Here is a 19525-nt window from a genome sequence, read left to right as displayed (position 1 = left end):
TCACAATGAGGCAGACAAGCTTGCCGCAATTACCACTTATGGTATTTTCTTCGAAGATGGAAATTGCCAGCTTACTAACAAATGAACACAAATACACAATAGTCCACAACAGCATTTTTGGTTGAAAGGTTGTCATTGTACTCTCCTTTCGTCATTTTGGTAAGTTACGTTTGTTTTCTGTGCTTTGCTTCTGACTCAACTCTGCTGTTTGTTCATGCTTTTAGATGTTGCATCTTTGCTTGCGTGAAGCTCATTGAGTTGTCTTCTGTATGAAAAATGGTATATAAATAAGGCTGCCTTGCTTAAAAGGCGACTCTGAAATATTTAAAAAAAAGGTCTGCGAGTGTCAGAAAACCACCACGTGCCCCCCCCCCCCCTTACACGAACTAAAATATTTGAGTTAAAATAAAAAATAAAGGAATTTTAATGACATGTAGGCAAATGAAAAGTGTGTGTCTCTGAAGTTGATCCAATTTCGGAACGCTCGGCCTCGGAACGCTCTCAGCCGAATGCCATTCTACTTTCGGGACTGTGTCCGCGCGGAGTCAAGCAGATGTCTCATCTTCATATGCTTTTTATTCATCACACAGGCAGGTCTGAGCGGCGGCATATTGTTCCAATTGATGTAAGGCCACATCTAATAGAGCGGGAATTAGAAACAGTTCTCTGTTCTCTGCTGCCGACCACCTAATAAGCATGCTGCACTAGTCTCCCAAGATACGCATTAATTAGCTCATAATTTCTAATCTAATCAGTCATGCTTAACCTCTCTCTGACAGTCTGCCTCTCGGTGTGTGTGTGTGCACGCGCGCGTAATGTTCAGTTTATATAAGTACAAGTGTGATGTGCGTGTCAGGCATATCCAGGAGACCTTTGCACTCAGTTCACCCGAAGTTTAATTTGACTTGAGCAAAGCAAAGCGTTATCAAGTGAGCCATGCATGCAGTTCATTTGAACTGTGGGCTAAAAAGAATCAATGGTCAATTTAATGTGTTTAGGAGAAAAAAAAATAAATTAAGAAAAAAAAAACATTGTGGGAGAACAATGCATGCACATGATAAAATTCTGGCTTGTTTTCCGAACCAGCTTGTTTGGGTAGCTGTGGATTTTGAGCAGATTGAGTTACTTTTACCTGAGGTTGTGATACTTATTTTGACCCAGCCGATTGCGTTGGAGATTTGTTTTCGTCGTCCCAAAGAGCTGAAACCGGTTGTCGTCGCTGACTGTCATGCACCGAAGTAGATTTGATGTAAGATTCTTTGGAAACTTGTCACACAGAGGGGTTGGGGTTCAAAGCCCGGTCAGCGCAGATGACACACCCACGTAAAATGCGTTTTTGGAAGGGCGTCCGGTGTAAAAACTCTGCCAAACATGACATGCAAGTGACTCTCTGAAAGTTGCTTCTTCTTGTTCAAACTTGTTGGCCATGAAATCATTTATCTATTTATTTATTTACACACACGCACAACTGATAAGATGTGTCTTTTCCACAGATGCTAACCCTTTGCTTGGTAGCTTAATTTAACTCCTCCATATGGGTAATATTTACCTCAATGTTGCCTCAGAATCTTAACCCAATATGCTGAGTCAAATCCTCAACCCAATGCACTGCTTATAAATAACCCAGCATTGGCTCGGTCCTTTTTGGACCCAGTCCTGGGTTACTTTTGACCCAGCAGTTGTGGGAGCGTAAACCCTTACACTACTACGCATGCCGCAACACATCAACACGCACGGGGTGACTGAATTTGCACGCAGGCGTGTCTCTCCTGATTTGAATGCCGACACTCATCTCATCTGACCCACAAGAAGTCTTAACTGTTGTCGCCATCATTATTTCCCCCCGCAAAGGCATCACGATACGTTCCATATTCAGCATATTAGCCACACTTGTCAGAAGCATCACGGGCAGGCTCCGCTCGATGCTGAAGCCGACATGCTCACACACACACACACACACGCACTTAGTCTATTTATCTTCACCATCTCCATCAACCGCTGACGTGCTGATTAGATGCAATTCTGCGTGTGCTTATTCTTACAATAGGGTGATTTTTTTTTCACTCCCCCCCTCCCCGCAATAGGATATATGAGCACAGCGGCATGCAGATGGATGTGTACGCAACTCTCTTTGCAGTCCATATAAAGAGACGCACAGGCATATTTTATGGAGCCGTATATTTATTAGCCACAATATTAGGTACACCATTTCATAAGGCTCAACTCAAGAGCTGGAGCAAAAGTCTGCCTTTGGAAATCATCCCCCGCCCCCCATACTAATTTAAATCAGCACCATTTTACATACTCGACCCCTGTATATCCTTGAATTTGTTACTAAAATATATGCATTATCCATTTAAGCAATTCAGAAGACTGTTAAACAACAAAAGAGAATCTTGGGTTTGTGCAGTTATTGCAGGAATGATTAATTTCGGTCATAACTGTGCAGTGCTCGTCAGTGAATACTCCCCCAAAAGATTTGAACCTGAGTTCCCTTCAGAGTCAACAGTTTGTGTACCACATTGTGTCATGATTGTGTACTTGTGCGTCTCCAGCAGAGGAGGGCTTTCCCTCCAGCGTGCACACCTGCTGCCAATATGTTCATCAAGTTTTAAGTGTTAAATTGTATTTAAAATTTCAAATTTCTGTTGGATTATTGAACTTGTTTGGTGCTCATGCCTCAAGTGTTATTTTTTTGAGACCTCTCGATCTCGTCATTGTCAGGGTTTTTTTTTTTTTTTTTTGGCTCTCTACTTACTCGCCTTGAAAGTACTTATGTTATTTTGGCTTTGATCGTGCTCTTGTTTTTGTTTCGTGAAATTGGATAATAGTCATTTTGTTTTGAATCTCGGATTGACAATTTCCTGTTTGTGTGCCCCGGTTGCCATTCAGTTCGTTCCTGAACCGTGTCATCATGTGACAAAATAAGCCCATAACTGTGGGCAATTGAATTCAAATAGGATTGCTCAATGTGCATGTATTTTTTCAAAACAACACATAAATTAGATATATTTATATTTCCAAATGGATAAAAAGCTCACTATTCAAATATTTTGAAGATGGTATCTAAAATATTGGAGGGGGGGTGGGGGGGACCCTTCTACCTGTGCCTGCGTGGGTTTTCTCTCACATTCCAAAAACATGCATGGCAGGTTGACTGGACACTCAAAATCGTCCCTAGGTGCGAGTGGGAGCGCAAATGGTTGTTCATCTACATGTGCCCTGCTGGCAACCAGTTCAGGGTGCCCCCCGCCTATTGCCCGAAGACAGCTGGGATGGGCTCCGGCACACCCGCGGAATTTAAAAATGGATGGATGGATGGACAGATTTCACTGAATCTTTCATCATCTTTGTCACACCCGACAGCGAGGTGATGTTTGGGGTTGTGTTTTAATTGTTCAACGCAAGTGAAACGTGGCGGAAATGAGCAAATTAGAAACAATATGATGCAGACACAAACATAAACATTTTGTGAAACGACTACCTCATTAAAACTGAGCAGAATGATGGTAACGGTTACATTTAGGATATAGTCGTTAGCGGCTGAGTGGAAAGGGCAAATGAATCTATCCAAGCAAAACGTATGTTGAATGTTTATTAGCGTATTTTGAAGAAGGGCAAAATATAACCGAGCGTCGTCACTATGACAGACCGTCAGACTCTTGGGGGAGATGACAAGAAACTCAGCCCAACATGGCCGGAATGAAGAATTCACAATTTGGAAGGGAGCCCGCGCTGACAGTCAAGCATCATTATGTGAGTCGGTCGCCCGGCACTTTGTCACTGTCACTGTCTTTAAATGGAGACTTTTGTTTTCAAGATTCGTAAAGATTTATGACATTCTCGCCGCCATCTGAGCGATGATGTACAACAAAGTCATTTTGTTTAATGTGAAACCACTTTGAAAAATGGCACATTCCGTGGGCTTGACCGTTCCCCGAGAACAAATACTGTACAATGCCATGCATTGTGCCATCGCTTTAATCTCCCTTTCCGTCAAAGGAAACACAGACGCCATTGCCAGGATATTGCTGAAATGAGTGATGTCATTTGGCCAGGCCGACTCGGAATCAACTGTAACAAATCTCCTCCGAATCGCTTTGATTTCTTTCTGTCAATCCAAAATGAATTTAATGTGGAGGAAGTGGAAAGTGAACTCCAGTTTTGGTGGAAAAAGCGATACGCTTCATTGGCATTGTCAGAGAGGTATTTGCTCAACAATACGTTTATTATTGCCGCGTGGCACCGCACTGCATCATACTGACAGTTGCTTCTCACACGCTGCATTTTGAACCACTCGTGGAGCTTCAGAATGGCAATTACATTAAAAATAATTTTAAAAAGGCGGCCCGGTAGTCCAGTGGTTAGCACGTCGGCTTCACAGTGCAGAGGTACCGGGTTCGATTCCAGCTTCGGCCTCCCTGTGTGGAGTTTGCATGTTCTCCCCGGGCCTGCGTGGGTTTTCTCCGGGTGCTCCGGTTACCTCCCACATTCCAAATAACATGCATGGCAGGCTGATTGGTCGCTCTAAATTGTCCCTAGGTGTGAGTGTGGGCGTGAATGGTTGTTCGTCTCTGTGTGCCCTGCGATTGGCTGGCAACTGATTCAGGGTGTCCCCGCCTACTGCCCGAAGACGGCTGGGATAGGCTCCAGCACCCCCCGCGACCCTAGTGAGGATCAAGCGGTTCGGAAAATGGATGGATGGATGGATAATTTAAAAAAAAGAAACACCTGACATGACCGCTTTAGGCACACATTTTGTGGGTCTCATTTCTGATGTTTAAAGCCATCATTTGCAAGATGTATTCAATGTCATAGCAATGGAGCAAGGTAAGTAATTACATCGGTTTCTCAGTTGAGTCTGAAAGCATAAAATAGACAATGGGAGACGGCGTAAGATGACGGCTGAGCTAATAAGTTGCAATATAAAAGATCAATTGAAAAACAGCAAGGTGGTCCCGTGCGTTTCTAAAGTTTTCCATTTGCCAGTCAAATAGCAAAAAAAAAGAAAAGTTCAGCAAAATGTTGGCCACACCTCTCAGTGCACTTCAACAAGACTGCAAACTCTGACCACAACACTTGACGTCTTTCAAACATGAATCTTCAATTTTTTGTTGTTGTTCTTCAGATTTGTAGTTACAAACAGCGGGGGGGGGGGGGGGGGGGGGCTGACCTTTAGTTGTGGTTAATACATCACAACATAGCAAAGAAATCCCTCAATACCAGCTAAATGAGGCTTCCAAGTGGCCATGAGCCGTCATGTTCTTGAACGGCCTCAAAATGGTGGTAAGAAGAAAATGGGGTAAACTCTGAAATGGTCATCGGTCACTCACAGGGGAAGTAGTGCATCAGCAAACAAGCATTCGCCTTCGACATCTTTTTTATGCGGAGTCATTTGTACACATTATACACTTCATTATTATTACCATATATGACCTACTGTGTGGAAATATGGGGAAATGCCTGCAAAACAAACACACTCCCTATTCTCAACCTACAAAAAAAAGCAATTCGAATTATTAATAGAACAAAATATACGGAACCCACAAATCCACTATTTATCAAATTAAATACGATGAAATTTTATGACCTGGTTGACTTTAAAATCGCCCAATTAATGTACAAAGCACACAATAACCTGCTCTGCCAAAACATTCAGAAGTTTTTCGAAATTCGAGAAAGCAGCTATGATTTAAGAGGTACCAACTTATTCAAAAAACTCAAAACAAGAACAAACATCAAGCAAAGAAGTGTATCTATCAAAGGTGTTAATCTGTGGAATAATCTCGAAACGGACCTGAAAATGAGTAAATCGCTTGCTGAGTTCAAAAACAAATTCAAAAAAATAGTACAAACAACCTACATCAATCAGAGTTAAAATGATAAATTCAAAACATTAAATATAATGATAAATCAGAACTAAGTTGATAAATAGAGAAAGGTATATAAATATCCATTATGAATACAAGAGAAAATTGACACAAGAGTGTCAGGGTGTGGAAGTATATAATCCCGATACAAACCAAAAGTTGTAAAAATATCACGGTAAAGGGTAAAGTATGAGCCTTAATGGAGACTTCTTTCTTCTTTTTCTGATTGATATAAAAATGATTTATTAGATACAATCACATAACGGGGTAGGACTAGACAAGTTTTTTACTTCTTCCTACTCCCTTGAACATAATAACTGTGTTGAATGAAGATTGATTTCTTTCTTTTTACTTTTTTTATCTACCTTATTTTCTGTCAAATTATTACTGTATATATGTTTTATGTTCAATAAACAAACAAACAAGGTTGAAAAAGTAACAAGGCTATTTTAACAATGTTAGGAGCGTAAAGTGCTGCTATCTATTTTCAAAATTAGTCCGTTAAATTCAAATGATGCCTGGATCAAATCCACCACAATCACGTTGCACCACCTGTGCCACAATTTAGACCTGGTTTCACCGGGTCTAAAGTTAAGTCTACTTTCGCTCATCAAGTTATCATCAGATGCGCCGGGGGGGTGTCATACAAAATCCCCTCGCTCAGCCTGAACGCCCAGCGAGGCGTAGAGTGGTCTGCCCAATTCCCAAACACGGTAAACTGGACTTCGCCCAGCACGGAAATGAAGATGCGCCCGTATGTATTCCGCACGCCTCTCTTCGAAAAAAGAGCCCTCGTACTTCGCGCCATAGAGTCCAGCTCACCCAGGGCCCCGTCATGAGGACAATCGCTCATGAATATATGGATTGCGCAGCTGTACCTAACAAAGTGTCCCCTGTGTGTACCTTCTAACGTCGCTTGATGTCATGATGTCATCTCCTCGGGGAGCATTCTTTTAAACCACCAGCAGGCAAAGGTAGAATGAAGTCTCTCTTGCATTCCACACGTTCTCCAATGAGGTCAGCTCACCCTCGCAGCGCCCTCTAGCGCCCCCCCCCCCTCCCCGTCCTCCTCCCCCCTCCAATAAAACGCTTGCCTTGCCTCCACACGCGCGCAGTCAGTGCTGCGTTCACTGCGAGGCGCACTCTCGCTTGCCAGCGCTCAGTCCAGCACGGACTTTTTCACTCCATGCGAGATACTAATTGCTTTGATCCCAGGCGAACAATTCTAAGACGGAATAAATCAGTGTCGAAGGAGTTTAGAATGCCGAGAGATGAAGAAGTCTCACTAGTTGATCGCTGTGAGCGCAGAGGGACCTTGACAAGCTGCGTTCATGGATTGACTCAGTGACTGGCATTTGACCTTTTTTCCCCCCCTTCCTCTCCATAAACTTCTTTTTTTTCATGTTTTCATTTTTCAACAATCGTGATCAGTATAATTGATCCAAATTTAAAAATGGATTATCGTGGCATCAATGGGTCGTTCGTTTGGAGTTGAATGAGGATACTGTTACCCCCACTCTTAAAACACGGATTATCCTTTGGAATAATAATTTAAAAAAAAAAGATTTAAGAGCACCTAATTGGAAACGATACATCTCCTCGCTCCATCATGAGGTCCCTCACGGCGTGGATTTGCCTGTGCAGCTTTCTTCTGCTTTTAGGTGAGAGGTGAAATGTTGAAATGTCCAACCCCATGTCTAAAATAATGCTATTGTGCTCCGGTACAGCGTGCGGGTTTACATTTTTGATTATATTAGTGTTTAGCTGCAGTGTTGAAACTATCATGTGCGTCTATAAATACCTGCGAGAAATGGGACCATTTTGACGGCACAAATTAAGTCACCGCATATGCACGCGCTGTCAATTGTTTCACGAAGGTGTGATTTTTATTTCGATTGAGACGAATGTCCATTAAATTCGGTGTGATCCACTCGCGCGTCTAAAAATAAGAGTGATCGCATAAATGCGCGCTTCAACTTCATGTCCCTGTCGTACCTGATGATACGGTCTCATTCAATGGCAGTTGCATTATCCGGATCCCCACAGGGGGTCGCTCTTGTCCTTCGACCTTTTCCCACCGCGCGCAGGTGTGAGCGGGTTTAGATCTTGAGTCTTGTGTCACCCGGACGCACCTGAGCGTCTGGCCCTGTGATCCCATCTCGTTACCTGCAAGATACAGCACAAGATTCTGGTGTGACGTGTTCAGCAAACATTGAACAAGATGTTGTGCGGTGCGGAGCGGTTAGTGGCATAAAACGAAGCACCGGACAAACAATATGATTGGACGCTTTTGCATGACATTGTGACAAATAACCCAGTGTTGCATAAAGACTCCAGTGTACCATGAAAGATTTTTACAGTCTCGCTTGAGCACGCACAGACGTATTGTCGCAGGCCATCAAGCACTTTTTTTTTGTTGTCATATTCGACCTGTTGCCTCCATAAAGCCACAAAAGGTTTGAATTTGCACACTACAAAAACCCCAAAACGTAATTGCACAAACAATTTTTGTCTCCCTGTAGATGAAACCGTGAGTTCCTGGGACAGCTCCTCGGCTTTGCCCGTGGTGTTGGCCGACGGGCACCCCGGGTCCGAAGTGGCCGGGACGCCATCGGAATGGGTGGACTGCATCCAAGCGAGTGACATGTGCAACCAGAACCCACACTGCAGCTCTCGGTACCGTGTGATGCGCCAGTGCTTGGTGGGCAAGGAGAAGGAAGCCATGCTGGACAACAACCAGGAGTGCCGAGCGGCCCTGCAGGTGCTGCTGGTCAGCCCGCTCTTCGACTGCCGCTGCAAGAGGGGCATGAAGAAGGAGCTGCAGTGTCTTCAGAACTACTGGACCATCCACATGGGACTCACTGAAGGTAGGAGGCACGTGGTTTCACTGAGTCAAGCACCCGTTTCCCAACCTCGATTGAGCCAAGGCACATGTCGAAAAATCCCGCAAAAACTACAAATGTCACGATGGCAACATGTGCGACTGTTCATGTGGACACAAATGGTTGGATGATTGGCAAGAGATTTATTGTACCTCCTGCCATCTACTGGAAGAGCATGTTCATTGTCCTGCCTGTCACGATACATCACCGGCATAGATTGCTCAACAAAGACACATTATCTGTAGCAGTATAAATCAATTTATCCGTCATCTTCATGACCGAGTAGAGCCCGAGTTGGACCCTATGACTTATGATTGACTTCTGCTTCTCGTAATCACAATCATTTGGGCCAGTTTGTCTTCATGCTGGGCGGCCCGGTAGTCCGGTGGTTAGCACGTCGGCTTCACAGTGCAGAGGTACCGGGTTCGATTCCAGCTCCGGCCTCCCTGTGTGGAGTTTGCATGTTCTCCCCGGGCCTGCGTGGGTTTTCTCCGGGTACTCCGGTTTCCTCCCACATTCCAAAAAACATGCATGGCAGGCTGATTGGACGCTCTAAATTGTCCCTAGGTGTGAGTGTGGGCGTGGATGGTTGTTCGTCTCTGTGTGCCCTGCGATTGGCTGGCAACTGATTCAGGGTGTCCCCCGCCTACTGCCCGAAGACGGCTGGGATAGGCTCCAGCACCCCCCGCGACCCTAGTGAGGATCAAGCGGTTCGGAAAATGGATGGATGGATGGATGTCTTCATGCTGCATGAACGCATGAGTCACAGTCAAATGCAGTTGTGGCAATTTCAATGGCTTGTGCTGAAAGTGACTTCTCCTTCATCCGCCATTGATTTTCATTTAATTTCTTTTTGCCTTTTAATGACTTACAGGATACCAATGGATGATTATTCGTTGTACATACTGTCTATAGATAGAGAGAGAGAGAGAACCCTCATCACCCTCCCCCTACGGACGCCGCTGGTTAGCATAGTTGAGTTGGGAGACAAGGTTATGTTCTGAGCTCTGCAAAGCCTGGGTTGCATGACAGCTGTGTGAACAAAAATTCAAGTGGGATTTGAATGACTCCTCCAAGTCAGCATCTCTCAGACTTTTTACCCAAAGTACCACCTAAAAATCGGGGGGGAAAAAATACTTGTCCAATTAAAATCCAATGCAAATACTGCAAGTCTGCATATTATAAAAATGTGACCTAAATAGAAGATTAAAAACAAACCCATCTTAAGAATGAAATGCAAATTATACAAACAAAAAAACTTTACACTGTGTTGAATTTCCTCAATTTGATTTTATCAAGTGGCTGGATAACATAAAATAAATCATCTGGATCCAGATACATTTTTTTCAGTCGACTATGCATCGACTTCAAAAAAAAAATGTATCTGGATCCTGGTGATTTTATGAAATGCAACCACTTCAAATAAAATTGAGTAAAGGGCAACAACAACATTTTTCAGTATACGTTTAGTCGTCGAAGACCTTGAAAGGTTTGGAAGATGTACGGCGCCACACCCCCGTTGATGCGCTCCACCCTGGTGTCCTCTTCAGGAGATGCTTTGAGCCCCCGGATAAAATACAGTACATGCTTTTCCTGCTCGCTCCATCCTCTCCAAGGTAATGGAGTCATAATGGGATTACATTAGGAGGACCTGTTATGGTAGACTTATTGTTTTTCACCTAAAGTGTTCCATATTACCATGTAATTAGGTTACGCTTGTATTGCCCAATGGCCCTTATGTGTCCACTTACGCGGCACATAAAATAGCACTCTTGTTGTAACTCGCAACTCTCTGGATTTTACGGCAAAACACTTTGACGGGGTGGGGAAAAAGTCTCCTCACTTTGACCGACATCCGTCTGCGATGCCGTCCTTCAGCATGTGAGCGGCCCACGGCGCTTCGTGTTAAACCACTAAAACGACAACCGGGGTCACGTGGTCCTGTCGATGAGGCTGAAGGAGGTTTGCCCTCAAGATGACTCGCTCGCCTGCCGGTGGAGCACAGAGTCGGCGTGGCGGCGTAAGGAACGCGCGCGCGCTCGGCTGTTGTGACAAGCGGGCTAATGGTGGCGACGTCTTTGAGGGTTGTGGACTTTTGCGTCGTGATCCGTGAAGCGATTCCCCGGCTCGACGGCTCACAGCACCAGTTTCGCTTCATCACACTGATGACAGCAGAGGGTCCCTGTCATGAGTTCAAGGCAAAGTGAATGACGCCGACGCCCCCCCGCCCCCCGCTGCCACCTCCTTCCGGGCATCGCGTCTCGCGCTATCTGCTTGACGATGTTGTTGTTAGCTCGGTGTTTTCAGTGATTTTTTTTAGGGGGTGGGGGGGGGGGCGTACTTCTTTGAATCTGGCTACCTCGGCGTGTCCTTTGCAGAGGTTGCATTTTCACGGCCGAGTCTGCTTTTCAGCAGTGGCCTGCTTTTGGTCCCGTCCGTCGCCCTTGGAGATGAAGCTTCAGCACAAACTAAGCACAGTTTTAATCAAATCATCATCCGCTGAGCACTCGAGTATGCTTTTATGAACAATCCGCGTGCTACGACACCCTTGTTTGGACCCTTGCTTGAAATATGCTCACGTGACATCACTCAAATGCAATGTGGATTTTACATTGGTTCAGAAGAACAGAAAAAGAAGAGATAAAAGGAGAGTTAGTCATTAAAAAAATAACAACAACACATTATCACCTTTGTTAAAACTGTCATTCTGACCTGCCAGTAGTACATGATAAATGTGAGGGGGGGGGGGCAGCAAGAAAGGAACACTTCAAAATGTAACACTTGTACAAGTACACTATTACGTATTGACGCCTCGTAAATCACGCCTTCCGCCTCTGAACTGGTTGTTTTTCTCAGGTACGGTGCTTTCTTTCTCGGTAATATTTAAGGCAAATAATGGGGACAGGAGACGGCAGGGTTTTTTTTTTCAGACATCATATGTATCATGTATTACTCTCGGGTCAAAAATCACAGTTTTAATGTGTGCTACAAAAAGTGACTTAAAGATAGAATTTGCAAACTCCCCTTTAAGTGGATCTACTTGAATCACCAACTCAGAAGGCATGGATGAGAAGCCTATTAGGGAAAGACAGAAGGGATAAGGATTATCTCTAGGGATGGGTGATATGTTTTTACTCTTGCCATGTTTGTAAATATATATTTTTTAATCCACTCATCCATTATCTAAACCACTTTATCCTCACGAGAGTCGCGGGCGTGCTGGAGCCCATCCCAGCTGCCTTCAGAGCAGTAGGCAGGGTACACCCTGAAGTGGTGGCCAGCCAATAGCAGATCTTGTTTTGAATTATATGAAAATTTCTGCGATTGTGTGACTTCTGTTGGCAAGCCATAAAAAAAACAAAACAACAACAACAACATTAACTGACAATATGTGCACAATCAATGTGCTGTTGTGAAAATTCTAAATGAAATGATATGCAAGTTAAGCACAATATTTCATTCCTAAGCAACATGTTGAGTTCAACTCAGTCGCCCTGAAATAAACAAATATTAAGAACAAGTATTCTGTTCACAAAATTATTTTTCAGGTCAGCCTGAAAAATGCCTGACTCAAAAGAATAACCAGGATTTTTGGTTGCATTCATTTGTTGAAATATTTGTTGTCATTTCTTTTTCTCCATTATATGTTCTCTGAAATGGGGAATGAGAATGAATGAGCCTCTTTCTCTGAGTACCAGGCTTGCATCTGAAAACATGCATGCTTGGGTCAATGAAGTTACCCATTGTGTTGTGTATGTGTGTGTGTGATTGTTTCTCGATATGGCTACCCTGCCCATTGCCCAAAAAGTCAGTCAGTCTTTGATTGAATCCAGGTCACTCATGAACTCAACAGAACAAGCAGTAGAAATTAGATGAGAGGAAGCTACAAGGACATGACTGCAGGTGAAAAAAAAAAAATCACTCATTAGGCTACATAACATATACAAAGTTTGAAACGAAAAAGAAAAAAAATGTAATGCTTAGAGCGGAAAGGTTTGAGTGGCAAGTGGAGTTCCAGACAGAATTGCTTGAACAGCACGGCTCATTTGTTCTAACAGCGTCAAAAAAATAAAATAAAAATACATTTCAAATGCGCAAGTAACCTCATCACGAACATCTTTATTCTGCAGAACAAAGTGACTTTACCATCTGAAGGAGCAGGAAACATAAAAGCGTCTGGTAGATCGGTTCACAGCTCGATAGATATCGAAACTGACCTTGATAAAGTCCGTATCCTCAAACGCGACAATTTTCGGCAGCTCCTTTTGGATCTGAAATGACCTTGAGATAACCTTAAGGCTCAACCGGAACGTGACAGGAGAAAGCGCCGTCATCATGGAGCCTTTTCACTTTGACAAAAGTTGATTTGGCACCTTTTGAGTGGTTTGCCTATCAAGGTTTGACGCCTGCAGTGGGATCCCATCAGTTGACTGAAATAAGAGGAAGTGACTGTATCGCTGCAGACGTTACAGATAATACACAGAGCGGCCGCAGATAGCACCTTTGATTGCTCTTTACTTGCACCCGCAGTTTGTGCCTTTTAATATCCAATTCACACGGAATACGGCGCTAATGGCATGCTGCGCAAACACGCCTACAAAGTTTGACGGCTGGTTGCAGTTTGCACCTGTTTTCCCACTGATTGCACACATGGCAAATTATAAATGCAGGCTTTGCATCAAGAACACCCGTGACTGTGGCACAACAATGGCAAGGTAGGAAGGGACTCTTTCACTCAATTCAAATCACAACTCAAAATGCATCTGCTCATAACCGCCTAATCAAGCTGTCATTTTGCTCTGCCCCTTTCCGTTGTTTGTCTTTTTAAAAAAAATATTTATTTCTCTCATTCAAATTTTTATCCATCCATTTTCTAATCCGTTTATCCTCACGGGCGTGCTGGACCCTATTCCAGCTGTCTTCGGGCACTAGGCGGGGAACACCCTGAACTGGTTGCCGGTCAATTGCACGGCACACATCGACAAACAACCTTTCCTTCTCACACTCACACCTAAGGACAATTTCGAGTGTTCCATGAACCTACCATACATGTTTTTTGGAATGCGCGAGGAGACCGCATTACCCGGAGAAAACCCACAATGACACGGAGAGAACAGTCCAACTCCACAGAGGAAGGCCAGAGCCGGAATCGAACCCTGCACCTCCGCACTGTGACCTGCCAACCTGTCAACACCATGCCGCCCTCCATTTTTATTGTTTTATGATTTTAATGAACATAACGCAACATACTGTACGGTGTCCTTCAGTGCCAAGCAAGATGTCTTTGAATAAAATGCATTAGGCAATTATTATTATTGTTATTATTATAAAAAGATTAAATGATCAGAATGCTTGCTTGGGATCCTGACAGGACTGTCATTGGAGCGGCCCGAGCTGAACTGCCATCTCCCATGACACGAAATTACTTGGTCGACGGGGAAGTGGGGGTTGGCGGACACGTGTTGTCCGTGTCCGGGTGTTCCTTAAAATTGCAATGCGTTCCCTTGCTCAAAAGAGGCATCTGTTGAGTTTACGCCAGCTTTTTACGTTTACGCCGCGCAAAACCACGCAATACTTTGGTGAATTGGACCCTGAATGTCGGATGCTTGTTGCCTTACTCCATATAGCATGTAAAGTGTGTCAGAAACGTGTCAAGCCTGCTCTCACAGGAGATGTACCTTCTTTCAAGCCAGCTGATCAGCCAGTACAAGTATACAGAGGTCATATGTGGCGTCTGCTTTGTTCAGTGCGTGGGAGAGGCAAGATTTGTGGGAAGACGACTCATGGCCGCGTCACAGGGAATTCATTTCCAAGAGGAATACTTGTAGTTTGCATTTTGCAAATATACTGTTTGTGACACCGGTGCTGGATTTTTCTCGCAGATCGGAGAACTTCCATCTGTCCTTTTTCTACCACTGCTTCCCCTCATTAAGGGCCGTGTGGGTGTGCTGAAGCCTTTCCCAGAGATCACATGGTGTCGCCGCTTCACAGCGTGGCATGTGGTGCCTTTTCTTCAACTTTAAAAAACACGCTTCCTCAACCTATAAAGAGGTACAAGTAAAAAAAGAGCAATGCTTTTAACGACCACGATCACTTTTGTTTCCCCCCCCCCCCCCCCCCCCCCAAAACCCTGTGAATTATATTGGACGTGAAATCATCCACGCTTGGCCTTTAAACCGTGATGGTAGCGGTGTAATATACTTTGACAACTGCTAACTGGAAAAAGGTTGAGCCATCTTATCTACGATAATAACCGGCGCTTATTAAAACAAATAATCGGGCTTTCAAACAGCCCTAAAATTGCAAGATGCGCTCGTAACGTCCGTTCGCAATAAGACGCAAGCTCCAGACACTCAAACAAGATAATAAACTAAAAGCGTACAGTCAATAAATGTAAGAAGGCACTCGTAAATAAAACATTTTATCACGGTGAGTTGCTAATAAGATGAAAAGAGATAATGACAAAACTAGCCAATAACGCTGTAACATATGCAGTCCAAACTGTGTCTATTTTCTCGCCAAAAAAAACCGAGCAGACCGAGCACTCATTTTGCTAACGAGTGCCGCACAGCACACTAAAGTATGTTCATGAAAACATACCGGAGACTTTTTGCTGAGTCGTGACTATTTGAAGACAAACAAAGTTGTCAAACTCCCCGTCAAATGAGCTGTTTGTGCCAAAACGTCGAACTGCACATGTTGCTTGCTGTGCGGTCACCCTCGCTAACAATCCGTTTTGACTTGCCCGACATGCCACATTCTGTCCATCCCTCAATTCCCTTTGCAGCCAGCAAGACAGTGAACGCGCCATTTCACAGTTCATCAACATTTGAAGTTGGAAATAATGACAGGAGTGTTCTAATGCGGGTTTCTAAGCCATCCGCAGTGGTTCTAACGGCAAGCTATTTACAATGACTTCCAACGGGAAATGGCGGCAAATAAAACATTTCAGTCCAACTGCCATCAAAAAATAATGAGTGGTTCTTGCTCCGAATGTACAACAAGAGTCATTATTATAAAAAAAAAAAAAAGAAAAGATCCATGAGCTCAAGCAGCAATAGGGAGTCGGCCATGGTTCCCTTTCATTAGCGCCCTGGGCCTGGTATGCATGTGGCCTTGCAGAGCAATGCGACCGAATAGAACATTCAAACGATCACTCGCACACCTCCGATATACATTATTTCCTGGGCTTAGCCGTGAAAGAGCTTTCAAGAGGACCTTTCAGAGTGCCTTAATTAGCAGAGCTAGCTGCAGTGACAGAACAGAGACGACCGCCACCCACATCCACCAACCCCAATCTTCTACATGACAATTTAGCTGCAAATTGCTCAAAAGCAAATTAGCATCCACGCGCCAGTGCCCGAACTTCACAAACACGCTGTTCCCAAAACTCAGGAAGAGCCTTTGATTTGCTGGAAAACCTACCCATACTGATGAGTTCAAGCTACCGAGAAATGGGTTACTAGCTTATCGGTTTACCAGCATTTTCTAAAAAGAAGTAACTTTCCCTTGTCGGGAACCCCAGTCCTATGTGTTTACAGTAAACAAATGCCATTTTTTCCAAACAACTAACTTATCATCTCACAATATACATCAATAATCATGCCCAAAGTTGTGCATTATAAAATGAACCAATAGCTGTTGCTTTCGGTAGGCGTAAAAAGCAGGATGGATTGAGACATAAGAAATAAATTCCTGTTTTCACTCTTCTTTCAAACTTACGCGGTGTTAAGTAAACACAGGAGCAAAATTTAGTGGCCGGCGGTGGTATTACACCCAAACTAAACAAAGCAATTTCCAACAAAAACAAATAAATTAATTACGAAATTGTGAACGTGAAGCCTGCGGTGGAGGGCAGCTCGCTGTTTTCGAAAACTATAATGTTCAGCCAAACTCGTGCTGACATTGAAACCTCATCGGCGGGCTAATATAAATTAGCATAGATGTTATGGCAATCAAAATCCTTAAATAATTGCTACTTTCATACACATGGAGCAGCAGCACATCTGTAAGAGTTTGGCAATTTACTACGCATTTATATTTTTATTGACGGACATGTTTTCATATATGATTCAGGAGCTACAATACATGCGTTCCATGTCGAAATGCGTCTGTTCACAAATCCATAAGTGCACAGCGACTATGCAAACACCCTGCACTTGGACTCTCTCGCAAACACAAAAGTCATGTTGACTTCTTGGTTTATTTTCTGCTTTTTTCTTAAATGTCAACAGTGCAAGGTCACCCTCCGAGTAGGCCATTACATCACGTTAATATCACAAGTTGCTGATGACGTGTGATATCACGTTAACATCACACGCTGCTGCCGCCAGCTTGTTGGGATGCTCTGAGGCGGCGGCACTGATAGACCGAGAGAAAGGGGGGGGGGGGGAAAGAATGAGGGAGGAGAACGGAAAAGAAAGCGAGGGGGAGGATGAGAAGGGGGAGGCGGAGGAAGAGGAGGAGGAGGGCGGTGGGGTTTACAAAGGTACATAGTATTCCTGGGTGAAACCATCATTACTATGAGCAATGGTAGCAGTCACCGACCATTACCTGAGCCATCCACTGTCATAAGCAGAACATTTTTCTGGGCTGGCCCTCATGTCAGGCGGCTCAAGAGGGGAAGCAGCCTTCTTGCATGCTGAATACGTCCTCCCACCTGCGCCTCAGCCTCATCCCCCCCACCCCCACCCCCAACCCCCTACGGCCGACATGGCAACTCTACTTCATCATCATAAGAAATAACCTGCCGATAGCTTTTGGGACACGATCAATACATTATTTCAGAGCAGTTCTTTCTCGTCATGCCACCTTTTACGCTTTGCCCCCTAAATGCGAGGATCATATCCCCCCCCCCCCCCCCCCCCACGTCCCCACTCCCCCGAGGGTTGAGTGGACAAGGTTCTGTTTTAGTGGCTGGAGGGGGAAGTGAGTGACAGTCCATCCTGCGCTGTGAATGCAGTCATGATGGGAGTATTAAGACTCAGTCCTCACAGCGCCACGAAATGAATGTGCCTTTCTCAAGTCAACTTTCAGACCCGCAGGCTGCCATCACGGCTGTGTGTGTGTGTGTGTGTGTGTGTGTGTGTGTGTGTGTGTGTGTGTGTGTGTTGGCAGCAGGCTGCAGCCACTCGCTCATCATTAATTGAAATTGCCGCTTGTTGTCAGCGGAGGCCTCCCCTCTCCGCACGCACGGAGGGGTTAAATTATTTTGTAAATACTTATTCAGACGGATTAATTATTTGGATGCTTTTCCTGCGGGTACGCGGCGCAGCCATAAAGAAACACTAATCACGTTCTGCATGAAATATCGAAGTGCTTGATGGCAACATTTAAGCCGTCTTGCTTTTGTCACAACCCGAATTCGGTTTTGCTATCAAATGTAAATGGGGAGGCTGACATGACGAGGCTGCAGAGCCCCTTTTAATGATCCGTCTGACCTGCGGCGACGCAATAAAATGATTTCACTTTTTTTTTTAAATGAAAGTTTTCAGGAGGAAACCCGTTTTCAATCACCAAGCGCCAGGCATGTATAAAAATTGTGATTTCAGCTAAGTGAGTGTGTAACTATTCGTATCACCATTACACATTGCCCAAGGAAATGTGAGCGGAGGGGTGGGTAGGGGTAGGGGTGCGGGCGGGCAGCCTGCGAATAGAAGCCCCCCCGCCACACCGCCGCATTCGGATATGTGACTTGAAATATTATCACGGGTTAATCCAATATTCTATTTGTCAGGTTTGGAATTGAGTTTAAAATGTCAATATCACATCAAAAGCGGCGCTGTAAACTGAATTTATGCTGCCAGATGCGTTTGAGGGAGCAGAATTCCAAGAAAGAAGCACGTGTTTGCACCTCGCGCAAATGTAATGAAGTTGACGTTTTTTGCAGCGCTGCCTCCTCAAAAGCAATTTGACTCTGACAGCTAATTTTGCATGCTTCTTCTTTTTTTTTTTTTTTTGAGCTCTGACAGCAAAACTTTTGTCACTTTTTTTTTGGGACTATTTTCTCTCTTGAAGTGCGCGCCACAAGGAGCTCGTCTTTGGGTGTCACACAGGGCGGCTTTTCTATTATGCTGTATATATATATATATATTTTTTTTTTTTACGATTGGGCCACGTTGTGAATTTTCCTCAACATTGGCCCGCAGACAAACAGAGAATGCGAAATCAATCTAACAGGAGCAAAAGAAAGGAGCTGTGAATGACACTTATTAAAATTGACTTTGCTCGCAGCCATTCGGAGGTTGCCAAGAATGCCACGGAAAATCAAAAGGACAATCTCCATCACCTCGGGAGTTGAGCTTCATTGATAATGCATACGCGAGGATGACTGATGTCGCGGCTCCGCGCGGGCCTGATGGTCTTGTCATGCTCTGCGCTGGCAGAGAAAACGAAGGCAAATGGCGGCTTAATTACAGCAATAAATCGTCGCCCCGAAGCTAAAAACATCATATGACAAAACAGCTCGGAAGACTTTTCTATTGCGTGTTGATGATGATGATGACGATGATGCATGATTGGCTGTGGGTCGAAGAGCAGTGATATTTGAGCGCTCGTGATTCATTTGCGCTCGCATGCGTAAGGACTCGGTCGAATTCAGTTCGTGTTTGGAGTAAAAATGCTTTTGGAATCGGTTTCTGAAGGAATTTGTTGGGCTTAATGTGATCAAGGCGCATTTTCCCTTTGATAAGAATTCCATCAGCAAATGCACTGGAATGAGCCGTAAATCGACATATTTTGGGACTACTTGAAAGAGCTTTGAAAGTGTGATAA

General features: G+C 44.3%; 1 protein-coding gene across 1 annotated transcript in view; it reads left to right on the top strand.

Moving 5' to 3' along the window:
* The first annotated feature begins 6994 nt into the window (after window positions 1-6994).
* The window catches only part of LOC147205335 (GDNF family receptor alpha-2-like), a 61436-nt gene continuing 48905 nt past the window's right edge, over window positions 6995-19525 (top strand). The window contains exons 1-2 of the mRNA XM_086111941.1: window positions 6995-7531; window positions 8393-8737. Coding sequence (XP_085968067.1) covers window positions 7480-7531; window positions 8393-8737 — 397 coding nt within the window. The 5' untranslated portion in view covers window positions 6995-7479. The remainder of the gene's footprint in view (window positions 7532-8392; window positions 8738-19525) is intronic.

The sequence above is a fragment of the Hippocampus guttulatus genome, chromosome 5 (assembly GCF_054856545.1).
Source record: "Hippocampus guttulatus isolate MCC_2025c chromosome 5, RoL_Hgut_1.0, whole genome shotgun sequence".
Classification (NCBI taxonomy): Eukaryota; Metazoa; Chordata; class Actinopteri; order Syngnathiformes; family Syngnathidae; genus Hippocampus; species Hippocampus guttulatus.
This window is presented reverse-complemented; position numbering and strand designations above follow the sequence as displayed.